This window comes from Triticum dicoccoides, chromosome 2B (assembly GCF_002162155.2).
Source record: "Triticum dicoccoides isolate Atlit2015 ecotype Zavitan chromosome 2B, WEW_v2.0, whole genome shotgun sequence".
Taxonomy (NCBI): domain Eukaryota; kingdom Viridiplantae; phylum Streptophyta; class Magnoliopsida; order Poales; family Poaceae; genus Triticum; species Triticum dicoccoides.
Window position 1 is genome coordinate 517,566,106 of NC_041383.1, and position 12,625 is coordinate 517,578,730.

Below are 12,625 nucleotides of genomic sequence, written 5' to 3' on the forward strand. Positions count from 1 at the left end.
GCAACCTCCATCCACCAGTGCAATCTCGCCACCTCTCCCTACTGCTTCCCCTTGCTACTCATGCCCTGGACCAGACAAGGGGATCATGGAGTCTGATCCCTAGCGAGCTACCCTACTGCTGCTCCTTTTATCTTCAACCTGCTGCTGCTCGCCCACAACCCTCTCTGCTGCTTCTCTCTCTCTGAATCCCTGCCGCCGTCCTTCTTCTCCTTCACCTGCTACTGCTCCCTCACCCCAGATCTTTGATGCTTCTTCTCTCAACCTCCTGCTGTTGCTCTCTTCTTCCCAAAATTGCTGCTGTTCTTCTTCTCTGCGTCCCTGCTGCTGCACCTTCTCTGAATCCCACCTGCTGCTATTTCTATGAACTTGAGAGTTGCAAGACTTTGAAATGTCCAGATTTGAACTAGTAGTGATATGCTTGATATATATGTTTAGTCCAGATACATGTTGTTCTTGCTTATTTTGTAGCTGGGTGTGAATTAGTACTGATGACACTCTGTTATGTGTTTGTGTTCACTAGTTAAGTTGAGCACCTATGTACTACTTGTTGTAGAAACTTGCTACATTTTATTGTCCTTGTGCTAGCCATGTACATGTGATACAAGTGTTTGTGATATGATATATATTTGTTTTGTCCTATATACTTGTTTATTCCCTCTGTTGAATGTTAAATAGTTATACATATGTTCATGTTTTTTGAATTCCTTAGCCGTTGATGTATGCTTGTATTAGCATTTGTCTCAAGTAAAACGAAACTACTAAAAATAAGTGAAGTGAAATCTGAACCTCCCTTTGCTATTTTGCATTTTCTTTTGTCAACGATCTTCCGGAACAACCTTGTTAGTTTAGATTTTATTTTCTTGCGATCATCTTCTGAATTGTCACCTAGCTTTAGCCGAGCATAGTCGTTGTCGCCTAGTCCTTGTGGGGAACACGACACTCACAGTTTGGGCGTAAAACCCCGTTGTACTTACAATTGGTCACTGATTCTCGTAGTTTACCATCTAGACCTCGGGGTTCGGATTTCAAGCGGGGTTGGCATATCACAAAATGACATGTCGTGCAAACGAGCATAGCCTCCAGAAATGAAAGAGTGAGATGCTCCTGTATCGAACAGAATCGATGTTGGATGACAGTTGACAAGGAGTGTACCAAGAACGACATCTGGATCATCATGAGCGTCTTTAGCTGAGACGTGATGCACACGTCCATGTTCAGTGGGGGCTGACTTGACACTGATCATCTTGCGTGATGGCTTACCACAGCCAACAGACTTCTTAGGCGGGGGTGGTGCATATCTGGCCTGAGAGCAGTCACGTGCATAGTGTCCTGGCTTCCCGCATGTGAAGCAAGTCCCTGAAGTTGGATGTGGACCCGCACTGACAAGCGGTCTACCAGTAGGCTTGGGTGGAACATACGACTCAGCTGGGTGAGGCACCACATAAGATGGCCTCGGTGAATATCCAGAAGGAAGAGCGGAGTTTGGAACCCAAATCCGGCGCTTCTGAGAACCATAACCGGAGGAGGATCCCAAATCACGGGTGTGCTTACAAGACTCCTCGTAAGTGAGCTTAGTTATTTTTGCATTAATGGCCTTGTTCACAAGGGCCTTGAATGTATCACGATGATGCAAGTGGAGATCACGGCGCAACTTGGGGTTGAGACCCTTCCGGAACCTAGCCTGCTTCTTGGCGTCCGTGGACACCTCTTCTGTGGCATAACGGGCAAGGTTCTCAAACTTTCTACTGTAAGCATCAACAGCCATCTTACTCTGGGTGAAACTACAGAACTCTTCTCTCTTGCGATCAATGATGGCCTGAGTAATGTGATGCTCACGAAAAGCCTCAGTGAAATCTCTCCAGGTAGGAATCTGGCCAACTGGAAGCATAGCCTCATAGTTCTGCCACCAAAGACTAGCAGGACCTTCCAGATGGTATGTGGCATAGATGACCTTGTCATCTTCAACTACGTTCACGGAACGCAGCTTATGAGTGATGCCCAGAGCCAGTCATCTGCATCGACTGGCTCAATGGAATGATGAAAGGTGGGTAGGTGCAAGCGAATGAAGTCATGGATGGTTGCAGACCCTTTGATCCGATATGCGGTGTTCTCCTCGATACGTGACAACAAGCGGTTAGACTCACGCTTGTTCCTCTCCATCTCTAACATGAACTCTGTCAACGAAGGTTGATCAGGAGGATCCTCATCCCTACCATCTCCGTGGTTCTGGCTACGAGCAACAGAACTTTGTTTAATTGATGACATCCTGAGAAACAAAACCAAGGACAGAATCAGCATCAACTATAGACTTTATAATCTAGGACAAAGAAATTAGTATCTTTCGAACTCCTAGGGCAATTCCGGCAGCATAACGGCAGTAAAATGCTCAGAATGAGACATCCTACCAAAAATGGGGTAGTATAACAACTCAACATCACCACTCAAGGTTCTGGGATAATGCTAAACAGGCTACAACGGAAGTACTCGAAACTGGGATATGACTCTGATCAACCAATCCTATGGGACTACAGAGTAGTAACACGTGATCCTGATAGACGGAAGAGAAAGCCTAGTTCCTTAACCCCGTAAGAAAGGTAGGATGACTCAGATCAGAAGGTCATGAGGTTAAGGAGTAAAAAGAGCCTTATGTTCCTTCCCACAATCAATTCCCTTACATAACTAAAGAATTTCTAGACTCAACTTTGACCAGTTTGGCTTGGTAATCCTACAGGCAGTCAGACCCTGATACCAAAGCTGTCAGGACCCCGATTCTATGCCACACCGGTCTAGCATGTAACACCTCATATCACTTTGCGGCCTCACGCACGGTATTCCCACGGGTGTCGCCTTACCATGCCCGGGACCGTTTGCGCCTTTTGGCACACGTTTATGATAGTGTCGCTAGCATCCATATGACAAGAACCCGGGCTGACATGGCTAGTCATGAACCCGAAGTGGCACTAACTTATAAGGACATGCATACATGACCCAGCATCGAATGTGTCGGTCATCAGCAAGTGAATCCGGGCTGTAGCAGCTGGGCTAGCAGGACTTCGGAGGATCCGGGCTGTAGCAGGCTAACAGGACTCCGGTAGACATCGCATGACATTTCCCCGAAGGGACAGACACAGGAACGGAGAAGGACACATGCCGGCCATCCTAAGTGTTCCGGAGCAGTAGCAAGCTACCAGGGCTCAGTGGAAGCACTAGGGTACATTTCCCGGTAAGAGAGGCTACTAAGGATAAATAACTAGATAGTCAGATCCCACACATAGCAATACACATTACATGTACGCATAACATGCAAGTATGTGCTGTACAACATGGCATCACAGCATAACTCAACAATTCATATAGATAAGGCTCAAAGAGCCATCATAGCACTTATTACAAACAGGGGTCACATGGCCCAACATTCAGAGCAAACACGCAACAAGCGGGAGCATTACATGTCTGAGTACAGACATCTACAAATGAAAAGGCTGAAGAGCCCGACTATCTACAACATCCTAACAAGACCATAGCTGAGGTACAAGCTACTCGTCGAAGTCCACGAGAACACTAGTAAGACCAAAGTCCCCGCTGCAAAAACATAAATAAAGCAACATGAGTACAAAGGTACTCAGCAAGACTTACATCAGATCCTATCATACATGCATTTGTATCAAGAGGGTAATGTGGGGTTTAGTTGCAGCAAGCCAGCTTTGACTCAGTGGCTATCCTGTTCTATGACTATGAGAACTTCTTTGAGGTGAGATGGCGCACACGAGTCCATAAACACCACACCATACACTACTATGGATTCATCCCCGTCTCCCTATGAGAAGGCCATCCATAGCACTCACACTTGTCTTGAGCATTTTAGAGTATCCACTTCAAGTTGTCTATGTACCACGTAAGCATCCAAGAAGTCCATAACTGTGGACCCGACTATTCGAATAGATCATGTTAACCCTGCAGGGGTGTACTTCTTCACACACGCTCTCGCCACTTACCGCCATGTACACATCATGTATCTCGGCAACCTTCAAGCGGAAGCCTGGCGAGGGTGTCGGCCATGACCTGACTAACCACACAAGACTCTAATCCAGGTTCATCGCCTATTCGGGTTCCATCCGTAAGGAGATCCGGTCGGGGTTTCACTCACGGCCCCAAACAATGTGTGCAGGGTTCCCGAGCCGACCATCCGGGTTCCACTCCGTACACCAGGCCACGTGTGCCTAGTCTGCCCCGAGCCCACCCTGTCGGTGCCACTTGGTAGAAAAATAACACTATCTACAAACACCAGAAACTAATTGCGACTCCTGGACAGAGATCAAGTTGGTTAATAAGTCGAGAGGGGCACTTAAGCATTCCAATGCATGGTAGTAGCTAGTCATTGGACAACATACACAGAACTCAGTGCTTAAGGACGGTTCCAGTGAGACAACCCACCATGTACTCCTACATGGCCTCTCACCGCTACCTTTAGCAAATCGTGTTCACACACTTAACTCTCAGCATCAGAACATAGAGCACTGCACTCCAATTCATTCCCAATGAATCAGACCTGACACACTCTAAGCAATAGCAGGCATGGCATGATAGGAACACAACAATGGCTTCAATCAACTCCTACACATGCTAGTGGGTTTCAACTATTTACTGTGGCAATGACAGGTCATCCAGAGGAATGGGTTCAACTACCGCAGCACAAAGTAACAGTTGAATCATTGTTGTCCTAATGCAATAACTGAGAGCAGGAGCGAGAGAGTAGGATTGTATCGGAATGAACAAGGGGGTTTTCTTGCCTGGTAGATCAACAGAGGGGGCACTGCTCCTCACACAGGTACTCTGTAACGGTCTCCGGAGCAGGACCTATCAAGAAGGAACGGTGTCGACAATCAAAACACAATCATATGCAACAACATGATGCATGAACATGGCATGTAGATGTGATGTTGTTTGAGCTAATGCAGCTAGCATTCACTTGGAAGAAGTCCATTTGAACCAAGGGTTCAAATGCAACTCCAAAATTAAACATTTATAAATGCCATTCATGTGTTTTCACTTATACAGTAGGTATAAGTTGGTTTGTCATGCATGAAACTAGTACAGATGGAAAGATTGCATTTTTCTGATAATTTTTCATATATAAATTATTTCAATCTGAGCTACAATTGAATTTCTATGTTTTTTTGAAGTTTAAACAATATTCTGGAATTTCCTGAGTTAAAATAATTCTAGAAATCATTTATTGCGTCAGCTTGAGGTCAGCGTTGCGTCAGCAGTCAACCTGGGTCAAACCTGATGTGTGAGGGCCACACGTCAGTGACACAGTGGTTAAGCCTAGGTCAAACCTGCATTGACCAGGGTTTGACTTGGCCCTGGGGCTCACGGTCAGCGGCTGGTGGGGTGGTTTAGGCTGCGGGATTAGGCGCTAATGACAGCCACGTCGGCCTCGCCCGAGTTTGGCCGGCGACGACCTCGAGCCATGGCGGTTCTTCGCAGGAGTCGTTGTTCCGGCGTCCAAACGACACAGGGAGAGGAGCTACGGGGAGCTGGCGGAGTGCCGCATCCAACGGTGCAAAGGGTTTTGCCGGAGGTGGCCCAGAACGACGGCGGCGGCGACGAGTGCAGCGGCCGGAGTTTGGCCATCGGGGTTTTGATGTTGCGGGGCACGGGGAAGGCTACGAGCGGGTCCGCTCGACTCGCCAGAGTGCACTGAGTGCAACGGCAAGCTCGGCTTCGAGCTGCAGTGGCTGTGGCCACGACGGTGAGGAGCTGCGGCAGCGATGGCTTCGGCCATGGTGGAAACGACGGCTACGACGCGAGAACGAGGGGGAGAAGAGAGGGGAAACGGGGAGATGCTCACGGCGATCACGCGGAGCAGCACAGCGGGCTCAGGGAAGACCTTGAGACGACGAATCGACGGCGGCGGACGGCGGAGCCCGAGGAGGAAGACGATGGCGATGGCAGCGTTCCAGGGCGTCCGGCACCGTGCATCTCGACGAGGAGGCGTAGCCCATAGCGGCGGGGCACGTGGGCATGACGGCAAGGCGAGAGGGAGGCTGTGGCCGCGTCGGCGTGCGGCGGCGCTTTCCGGTGCGTTCGGGCGTCTAGGAAGAGAGCGAGAGAGAGGAGGGGAGAGGCACAAGAGAGAGGGCGTGAGGCCAGGGGAGCTGGGCGCTTCTGGCGAGGCCAGGTCGAAGAGGGGAGAGGGCAGGCAGGCAGCTGACTCTCTGGCGCGAGGAGCGGGACGACTGGCGCGGCCAGCTGGCTCGGCCGGCCCGCTGGGCTGCTGGGCCAGGCCAGGCTACACAGTGCTGGGCCTGTGGGCTGCAGGTAGGCGCCACGTAAGTTTCTCCCTTTCTGTTTTGTTTCTGTTTTTTTATTTTTCTGACATTTGTTTTGGTTTAATAAAAATACTAAACCAATTTATTATCTTATGCCAATTTTTGCAGGAGCTAGTGGTATTATTCCAAAGCTCCTCAACAAATGGCATAATTTTTGGACATATATTTTATATATAACATATATAAATCCAATGCAAATAATTATGCATTAGTCCCAAATGCCCAAAATAAATATTTATGAGCTCCTAAAAATATTGGTTTGATTTTTATCTCTGTCCAATATTTTCAGAGAGCAATATGAGCATTTTCTTGGACCTTTTTGGAGCAATTTTTATCTGGGTCATTTCCAGAAATGATTCTGAGGGTTTCACATATCCCCATTTCAAATTTAAATGGAATGTAAACATGATGCACACATGACTAGCTAGCCTTGAGCATACCAGAACCAGGGATGTGACATTTTTACATCCAACCATTTGATCAATTGTGCATTAAATATGTCCTAGTATTTTAGAAAATTGATTTGTTACAATTTTGCAACAAATATATGGTAGGTCCTTCACAAAAAAACCTCATTTCGGGCACTCGAAAAATGGAAAATGAATTTTCCGTGCAAAGAAAATGAAAACTCCCTTTGGAAACATTGTTTGGAATTCCAAGATGCACCCTTGTGTGCAATATGAGATCATTTGAATAAACTATGCCAAGAATGTGGTCATAAGATTGATCATTTGGTTTGAAAGCCATGAATCTTCACGCATGATAGCTCATTTTTGAGAACACATTTTAAAAATAATTACCGTATTACAAGTTTATTATTTTTCCTGGAAACATGGTCACATATGATGACACAATGCGAAGGTTTTCCAATTTTTTAATATTTTTTAATATTTTATGCCCGTTTCAAAATGCGGGCAAAACGACGGGCTTGACGGTTCCTAGCTAGTGGTTGAATCTTGGAATTTTTTTGGTGTTTCTCTGATTAAATAGATACTTATGTATCTAGAAATGATTTTTAGAAAAAATAAAGAGCAAATTACGAGGTAGCTACAGTTCAAATTTGACCCGCTTCCAACTGAATTGGTGGGAATTTGTCTTTTTTACGAGAGGTGGATTAAAACTTTTTACACCCAAACATTTGGTCAATTGTGCATTAAATATGTCCTAGTATTTTAGAAAATTGATTTAGTACAATTTTGCAACAAATATATGGTAGGTCCTTCACAAAAAAACCTCATTTCGGGCACTCAAAAAATGGAAAATTGTTTTTTCGTCCGAAGAAAATGAAAAATTCCTTAGGCAACATTGTTTGCCATTCCAAGATGCACCCTATACACTAGATCACATATAATGACACAATGCAAAGGCTTTCCATTTTTTTGATTTCTTTAATTCTTTATGCCAATTTCAAAACGCTGTTAAAACCATGGGCATAACCGTTCGTAGCTGCGGGTGAAATCTTACAAAACTCATAGTGTTCTGCGATGAAATATATACATGTGCACCTAAAAATGTTTTTTTGGAAAAAACAATGAGCAAACTATGAAGTTGTTGTAGTTTAAATTTGACCCGGTTCCTCCTGATTTGGTACAAGTTGGTTTAAATGGCCAAAAAAAGGCTAGAACGATCGGAAATGCATACAAGTTGGTTATCATCCATAAGCTGTGGTATAACTTGAGTGAAAATTTTAATGGTTCCATTTTGCAAAATATTATTGATAGTTGCTTCATAAACCCCTTTGTTTTTAGCACTTAGGGACTATATTTTAAATTACACCCAGAATCTCCAACCAATCAGGACATCTTCCCCGGATCACCCTACCTTAGGCGATCTGAACCGTCCGATCGTCCCGGATCCAACGACACACTTGACCCCCTCACCGTCTCACCCAACTAGCCCTAACACAACCCGCACCACTCGTCCTCTAGTCCCCCTCTCTCCTACGCACCCACAGCCGCCGCCCTCTCCCTCCCTCAGATCTCGATCCGCCGCCGCCCCAAAACCCACCCCCCCTGTCGACGACCCTCACCGTATACGTGGTGCTGTGGGGCCGAGGCTGGGCCGACCTGAGCGCCCTACTCCTAGCGACCGCCGTCGCCTCCTAGATCCTATTCCACGACGCCTCCGGTTACACGGCCGTGTCGCTGGCCGCCGACATGCTCTTCCTCCTCCTGGTCGTGCTGTACGCGTTGTCCAGGGCCGCGCGCCTCCTCGGCCACCCTACCGCCCATCCCCGACCTGCAGCCGGTGGCCGACGAGCTCGACGCCCTCATCCGCTCCGTCCTAGCCGGCATCTCCTCCGCCTTCCGCCGCGTCGCGCAGGGCCAGCTCGGCTCCGGGTGCGTCTTCGCCTGACTCAGCTGCTCAAGGAACCATGAGCCTTCCTCTCCGGCCCCTTCCGCGCCATCATGGACGCCGCCGAGCTCCTCCTCCACAAGATTCGCTACCAGGTACTCCTACTTGAAGTAGTGAATGTTCAGACCCTCCTCTGTTCTCTGTACTGTACAAAAAAAGGCTCAACATTTCTTCAGAGTTACTGTAAATGTTCTTTTACAGTTGATGATCTTACAGTTGGTTTGCTTCGGCTGTGGTTTGATTCAGAGACTCCAATCCTCTGTTGTGGTTGCAGGGCGACCATGCCGACAACACCGTGGTGCTGGTGGTGCCCTACGCCTGCTGCGGCACACTCATCGGCAAAGGAGGCACGCTCATCAAGTATGCTCTGCTCTGCTCTCCTTTTCTCCCTGTTGGCTTTGCTGAAATGCAATGCGGGTGGCCCTGCCTTTTATCTGTATATATCTGCTCCAACAGTGCTGCTGGCTGCTGCTGTGCATTCCAGCTTCAGTTCTACACTTCTACTATTTGGAACGGGAGCATAGCCTAGCCGGATTTGATGATATCTCTTCTTCATGTTTCCTCTTTTTTTTGTTTCTACTTTCCAGTTGTTCCAAGTTTGATGATGATATCTTCTCCCCTTTTTGTTTTGTTCATCATCTAGGTCGTTAGCTGAAGCGACAAATGCTGGAATCACGGTCTCGCACCACCGAGTCTGCTACAGTTTCAATGACAGACTGGTTAAGATCACTGCTTTGATTCCTTGCGGCGTCGCGCCTCCCGCCTTTGGTGTTGTTCTGGGTCTGCCCGTGCCAGATTCGTGGCCTCGCATGTTTAATGGGGTGCCTTACTGTAGTCTAGATAATCAGCACATGAATGGACTGTTAATTAATCCGTTAATGTACACAAGGAGTTCGTTTAATCTAGAAATTGTACAAATCTGCATCATGCAAACTTACTTCAGGTTGTTACATAAGGAAGGAGCTCGGGGTTCAGTTCCAAGCAATAGGGGTTGGGTTGATTCCTCTAGAAATAGTCAGATGAATCATTGCTGTAATTTGTAAAGTTGTCAAGGAAAGTAGTTTAGCCAAAATATTTATTGTGGGCATTCTGTTAGCTAGTGTGCATTGCCAAGTACAACTATTCTACTTTGTATGGAATCATCTCACTATTCTGAACATTTGAAACTTGCTATGTGCAGGGTGACTAGTGATGGGGCACGCCAAGCAGCATCAGGGGAAGGGGGTCTCCTGCTCGAGGAGGCGAAGGAGTAGGGGCGCACCCAGCCGGCAGCCCTGTCCTGCTTGAGGGGGAGGGGCAAGAGGTGTCTGCTCCTCTGCTTCCATTGCGACCGCGGCAGGTAGCTCCTCCATCTCCCTCCTCCTCTTCTCGTGCTCACTACTTCTGATGTTAAGTTGATGAATATGTGATGCACTTGTGCCAAGGAATTTTAGAGGGATCTGTATGAACAAGTCATGTTTTTATTTTATTTTATTTAGGTTGTTAGTTACAAAACAGAGAGAGAAGATGAGCTCCTGCTTGGATTTTTTTTTCTGCGAGCACATGATTTGTATGTATGCAATCATCATCTTGCGTGTGTGAGCTGATTCCTTGCTTGGGCCAAGTGTTAGTGTCGCTTTGTTGTGGTGGCGCTCGTCTAGCCATTGCTTTGTTGCTGATAATTAGGTGCTAAATAATGCTGCAGGTTTATTAGGATGTGGTTGAATCCATTGGATGTCCTTCGTGGACTTGCTATCAATACTTGTCTCATGTTTTGTTTCCTTTCTGGACATGTTATGGTTCAAGTGTTGCTCCTGTTTAGTACTAAGTGCTTAACTTAACTAAGCTTGAGCTACTAAAACCCACTCTCAAATTAATGAAACTCCTGTTTTACGAAACTTCAATGTTGAGCTCCTCTCCTCGCTGAGCCGTGGCCGTCGACTTTCATTTGTCCACCACCACTCCAGCTACCTTCTTGTGTAATCAAATTTTGCTCGCTTATGTGTATATGTATGAGGCTGGGTAGTTCAACTCTAGTTTTCTTTCTAACTCATTCATATATATGGTGGAAATTGTGCAGGTTCCATGGTGCCAAGTGGCCTCTGGCCATCTTGAACTGGAACTCCAGTAACAAGTAGATGTTGCTGTTGTACTCAATATTTGAAGTTGCTTTTTTCTTTTTTGAGAGAAGTGTATTAGGTTGATGAGATTAATTAGCTCAGTTGGCTAAAGTAGCAACAACAGCAGCCACACTTTGCCATCCACTTTATAGCTGGACTGTACTTACATGCTTAGTATAACCTTGTACGTGTAGCTGGACTTTACTTACATGCTTAGTATAACCTTGTATGTGGTCCGTTTAATTTATAAATGGTTATATGTTGCTGCTGCAGGAGCAACGTTGCTGATGGTGACGGGTACGTGATGGTGGCTAGTGTGGTGGACGACCCGACCAAACCAATGATTCAAGGCTTCTCCTGCTGCTGCTGCATGTCTTCATCAACTTAGTTCTTCTACAGGGAGAGATAAATTCTTCACTTGTTCACTGTGTAATCTGCAGATTACTTCCATTAATCACCTAGTGCTCCTGTTAGTGAGATTCATCTAGTATTTCTTTTTGCAAAGAATGCAATGGTCTGGAGTACTTGATCATGGCCTGATGGAACATGTCGTTACAGCAGCTAGAAGCAATCCAATTTTGTTAAATGCATTCTGGTTAGGATTTGGTCATGGCAGCACCTTGCTATTTTCTTTTCTTTAAATCTGGTTGCAAGTTTACTATTTTTCCAGAACCATCATCTTACATTTTGGGCATCGGGCATTGAAATTTAGGCATTTATGTATAATTTTTGTTCTGGATGTGTCCTATGCAAACATTACTATTAATTGTCAAGTTGATTCTAAAATATCTCATTAACTAAATTTTAGATGGTGATTTCTAGATTTAGTACCAATTTATTGTTGGCCTGGCCTATGCTCAGTACCTTGCTCTATACCAATTTATTGCATTATTCTGTTATTTACGGTTAAATATGCTATCATTAACTTTGAGAAAATGTTATGTTTTTGCTGATTAGTGGCAGTACATCTTTGCTTTACTATTCCTAGCAGCTGCAGTTCATCTACCATAAACATGTTGTGTACATTCTGAACCCCCAAACATGACACAAGTGATATGTATATGCAACAGGGAATCGTCAACTTGTACAGTTTGTTTACTGGAATGTAACTTGTACAATTTTTACTTGAATATGTTCAGTTATGAAGTCGTGTAGTTTTTTTTTTCTCATCAGTTCTAAACTGCAGTACTTTACTGAATTGTCGATGATGTTGAATGAATCTAGCTTGTTGGGTTCAGTCTCTTGTTTAGATGGAATAGCACCCCATCACCTGTTGTTGTTGTTATTCACCCTATCCTTCCTGTTCTGTTTTCTTGTTGGCAGATATTTTGAGTAAATTCAAGACGGAAGATGTTCAAAGAAGCTCCAAGACATTCTCTTATATAGCAAGTTATGTAATAATAGTGGGTTATCTGGGAATTTAATGTATCTTCTCTCTGTTTGTGAATGAAATAGTAATTATGTATGTGAATTAATGTATCTTCTCTTTGTTTGTGAATTTCATGTATGTTTCAGAATTACAATTTCTGTTTCATATGAAATAGTAATTATGTATGTGATTTGAAAATGTGTGCAATGGAAACATGACTCATGCAACCCACTTATCAAAATAATTTGAGCACATTTGAAATTTCTGACGTGTGGGACCAATGTATGATAATTTGGGACAAATGTAAAACAGTGGAAAATAAAATGGCAAAAAATAAAAGATCATATGCTGTAAAAGGCCACATCTAGAAATAAAAAGGCTGAATTGCTGGGCCAACCCATGTAGCTAGCAAAAATTAATAGGAAAAATAAATATTAAAAAGGCTGAATTAATGGGCTCGGCCCATA

At 45.2% G+C, this 12,625-nt stretch overlaps 1 protein-coding gene across 2 annotated transcripts; it reads left to right on the plus strand.

The window, feature by feature from the left end:
- Positions 1-8,248: 8,248 nt before the first annotated feature.
- LOC119364580 (poly(rC)-binding protein 3-like) lies at positions 8,249-12,273 on the plus strand. Of its 2 annotated transcripts, XR_005174987.1 has the most exons (5): positions 8,249-8,785; positions 8,965-9,050; positions 9,334-9,409; positions 9,871-10,029; positions 11,063-12,273. XR_005174987.1 is itself a non-coding variant. In XM_037630063.1 (4 exons), the coding sequence occupies exons 1-3, from the start codon at positions 8,744-8,746 to the stop codon at positions 9,731-9,733; spliced, it is 528 nt and encodes a 175-aa protein (XP_037485960.1). In that variant the 5' UTR covers positions 8,249-8,743; the 3' UTR covers positions 9,734-10,029; positions 11,063-12,273. The 2 variants fall into 2 exon arrangements, 1 of the variants encoding a protein (XP_037485960.1); XM_037630063.1 differs by having other exon boundaries at positions 9,334-10,029.
- The last annotated feature ends 352 nt before the right edge of the window (positions 12,274-12,625 follow it).

Excerpts from the sequence above, each read along its gene's own strand:
- LOC119364580 (XM_037630063.1), top strand. The coding sequence starts at position 8,744 with ATGGACGCCGCCGAGCTCCTCCTCCACAAGATTCGCTACCAG. Across the intron at positions 8,786-8,964 it reads TCCACAAGATTCGCTACCAG|GGCGACCATGCCGACAACAC; the intron begins GTACTCCTACTT and ends TTGTGGTTGCAG. Across the intron at positions 9,051-9,333 it reads AAAGGAGGCACGCTCATCAA|GTCGTTAGCTGAAGCGACAA; the intron begins GTATGCTCTGCT and ends TTCATCATCTAG.